At 44.7% G+C, this 2,277-nt stretch overlaps 1 protein-coding gene across 1 annotated transcript in view; it reads left to right on the top strand.

Moving 5' to 3' along the window:
* VPS39 (VPS39, HOPS complex subunit) overlaps positions 1–2,277 on the top strand; it is a 70,569-nt gene that overhangs the window by 53,430 nt on the left and 14,862 nt on the right. The window contains exons 17-18 of the mRNA XM_019519069.1: positions 42–115; positions 894–992. Of these exons, the coding sequence (XP_019374614.1) occupies positions 42–115; positions 894–992 (173 nt within the window). The remainder of the gene's footprint in view (positions 1–41; positions 116–893; positions 993–2,277) is intronic.

The following is a 2,277-nucleotide window of genomic DNA, read 5'->3' as shown; positions in this document are numbered from 1 at the left end:
TTTTACTTTCATGTAGTCAGTTTCTATTCCTTGTTCTGTAGGCTCAGAGAACTTGCACTTGGTATTCTCCTATTCTGTCTGGGTGCTCAGAGACTTTCCTGAAGATGGGCTGAAGGTAAGAATGGCTGCAGCAAATATCTTATTTCTTGAAATTGCATCCAGCACAGAGTACTGATGGGTGAATCTGATATCTTTTATTAGACCAACTTAATGTCCTTAGACCAACACAGCTACTACCTACACCCATCTAGAACAGTGGCATTTGTTCATTATTTTTCTTCGGCTTGGTGAGCTGGGTCAGAGTGTCCAGTTATTGCTATAGAACTTCAGTGGAAAGTTCAGGTTTTCACTTTATATTCAATATAGATCCTGTAGCAAATGACATGCCTGGTAATGGACCAAGGAAGTGTGGTCTTTCATGTCCTTGTCTTGATGTCTTAAGAATGAACTTACTGGAATAGTTTCGTTTGTTCTGGAACTCTTCTGTCCACACTGTCATCTGAAAGAGGAACTTTTGCTACAAAAAAAATTCTGCAAGAAGAATGCAGTATGGAATTCCATTCTGTATATTTAAGTACAGATAGAAGAGAAATTTGCTATTTCTGTCTATTACAGCTTTTGAACGGGCTGCCCGTTCCTGTTCTTGGTTAGAGGTGGGTAACTTTATGAAAGGGTGTGTATGTTTTACCTTAGGCAGCAATTAGTGTGGCTCTTCTGTGTGCTATTTCGTATCAGAAACAGAGGTTAAATCTGCTGTTCTGATTCTTTACTGCCTCCCATAGTTGATGTGGACTTGTGAAGTACAGTGCAGTATTTTTTATTCCTGCACTGCAGAACACCGAGACTACAGACCTATGTAAAATCAGCCTAAGTAGAAATGTTGTTTTTGACAGATATTTACAGAAGACCTCCCTGAAGTGGAAGCCTTGCCACGGGACAAAGTGCTCAACTTCTTGATAGAAAACTTCAAAAATCTGGCTATTCCTTACCTGGTAAGAGCGTAAAAAGATTTGGCTTTCAGTGCTTTGTGTCACATGATTGTTCAGGTTCCCAGAACATTGCAGTTTGTGTGGAGAGCAGTAACTTCCCCCTGAGGTGCAAAAAAAATGCAGGGAATCAGAAGTGGAAGTTGAGTGGGACTTGAGAAGGCTAAAAATAGCTCCTGTGGATATGGACAGAAAATAATCTGAAGTGCTCCAAATCCTGCTCTATATTTGGTTTGTTTCAGGTCCATGCATTTACCTCCAGTCCCCAGCGCACTTCAAAATGTCCATGAAAGCACATAGCAGTGGTTGTCTCCAGTCAGGGGAATGGAGAGCAGGAATCTCTGCACGCCTTTTGGGCTGATTTATAGAGGTTCTATAGGAGAGCCAAGCACAGAGGAAAGTGCTTATTGCTTCTCTGCTTTGCTCTTCCTCCTGCTGTGAGATGGCAGTGTGGGATGCTGGGAGAGTAAGCAATCCTCTGTCACTCTTCTGGAAAGTGCTGGTATGTTTTAGGAAGTGCAGTGACCTTTACTGAAGTAATTAATCAGGTGTGAACATCTACACCCATGGTGTTTGTAGTGCTTCAAAGACATTGGGGCCACGTCCAAATGAGTGTGGCCATGTGGCATGTGTTGCTGCAGACAGGACTGTAGCACCACATACTGTACATTCAGTTGTTCTCTGTGCAGCAAGGGAGCAGCGTGGAGGGTGTCTTTTCTTGACCCCTGGATATCTGGGCGGGGAAAAAGGTGGAGTGGCGCATGCTGTAGTAGCGTGTGCCACCCGAAGTTGGAGCCTGGCTGGCTGGAGCCACGCTGCACTGCTGGCTAGGCTCTGTCGGGCAGAATCGCCAGTGTTGTAGCCCCGGGAGGCCTCCAGAACCCCAGGTAAGGCTGCTGGGGCCAGCCCAGTGCTGACCCCATCCTCCCCGACTCCACCTGGGAGTAACCTGCCACATGCCAGAGAGTGTGTGGCATAGGCATTCCCCAGAGACAAGTAGCAGAGGCACAGGGTATCCCACTGCTAGTTGTCCTCGGGGGACCAAACATCCATGCTTGTGTGGACGCAGCCATATTATGCTGTTTACTTCAGTGGAATGATACTGACTTACTCCAATCAAGAACTGGCCCCATATATTTTTCCCTCTTACTTCAGCTTTTATGTAAATTAGTTTATTGATGACTAGGGATCTGAATTTTCTGTTTCCCACGGAAAAACAAAACCACAAATTTCCCATTTTTATCAGAGAAAACACAGATTTTTCCTTTTAGAAGAGAAACCTGTGGATTTC

This window comes from Gavialis gangeticus, unplaced genomic scaffold (genome assembly GCF_001723915.1).
Source record: "Gavialis gangeticus isolate Ggan-Ray unplaced genomic scaffold, GavGan_comp1, whole genome shotgun sequence".
In the NCBI taxonomy this organism is placed as follows: domain Eukaryota; kingdom Metazoa; phylum Chordata; order Crocodylia; family Gavialidae; genus Gavialis; species Gavialis gangeticus.
The sequence above is the reverse complement of the archived record's forward strand: the minus strand, read 5'-3'. Positions and strand labels throughout refer to the sequence as shown.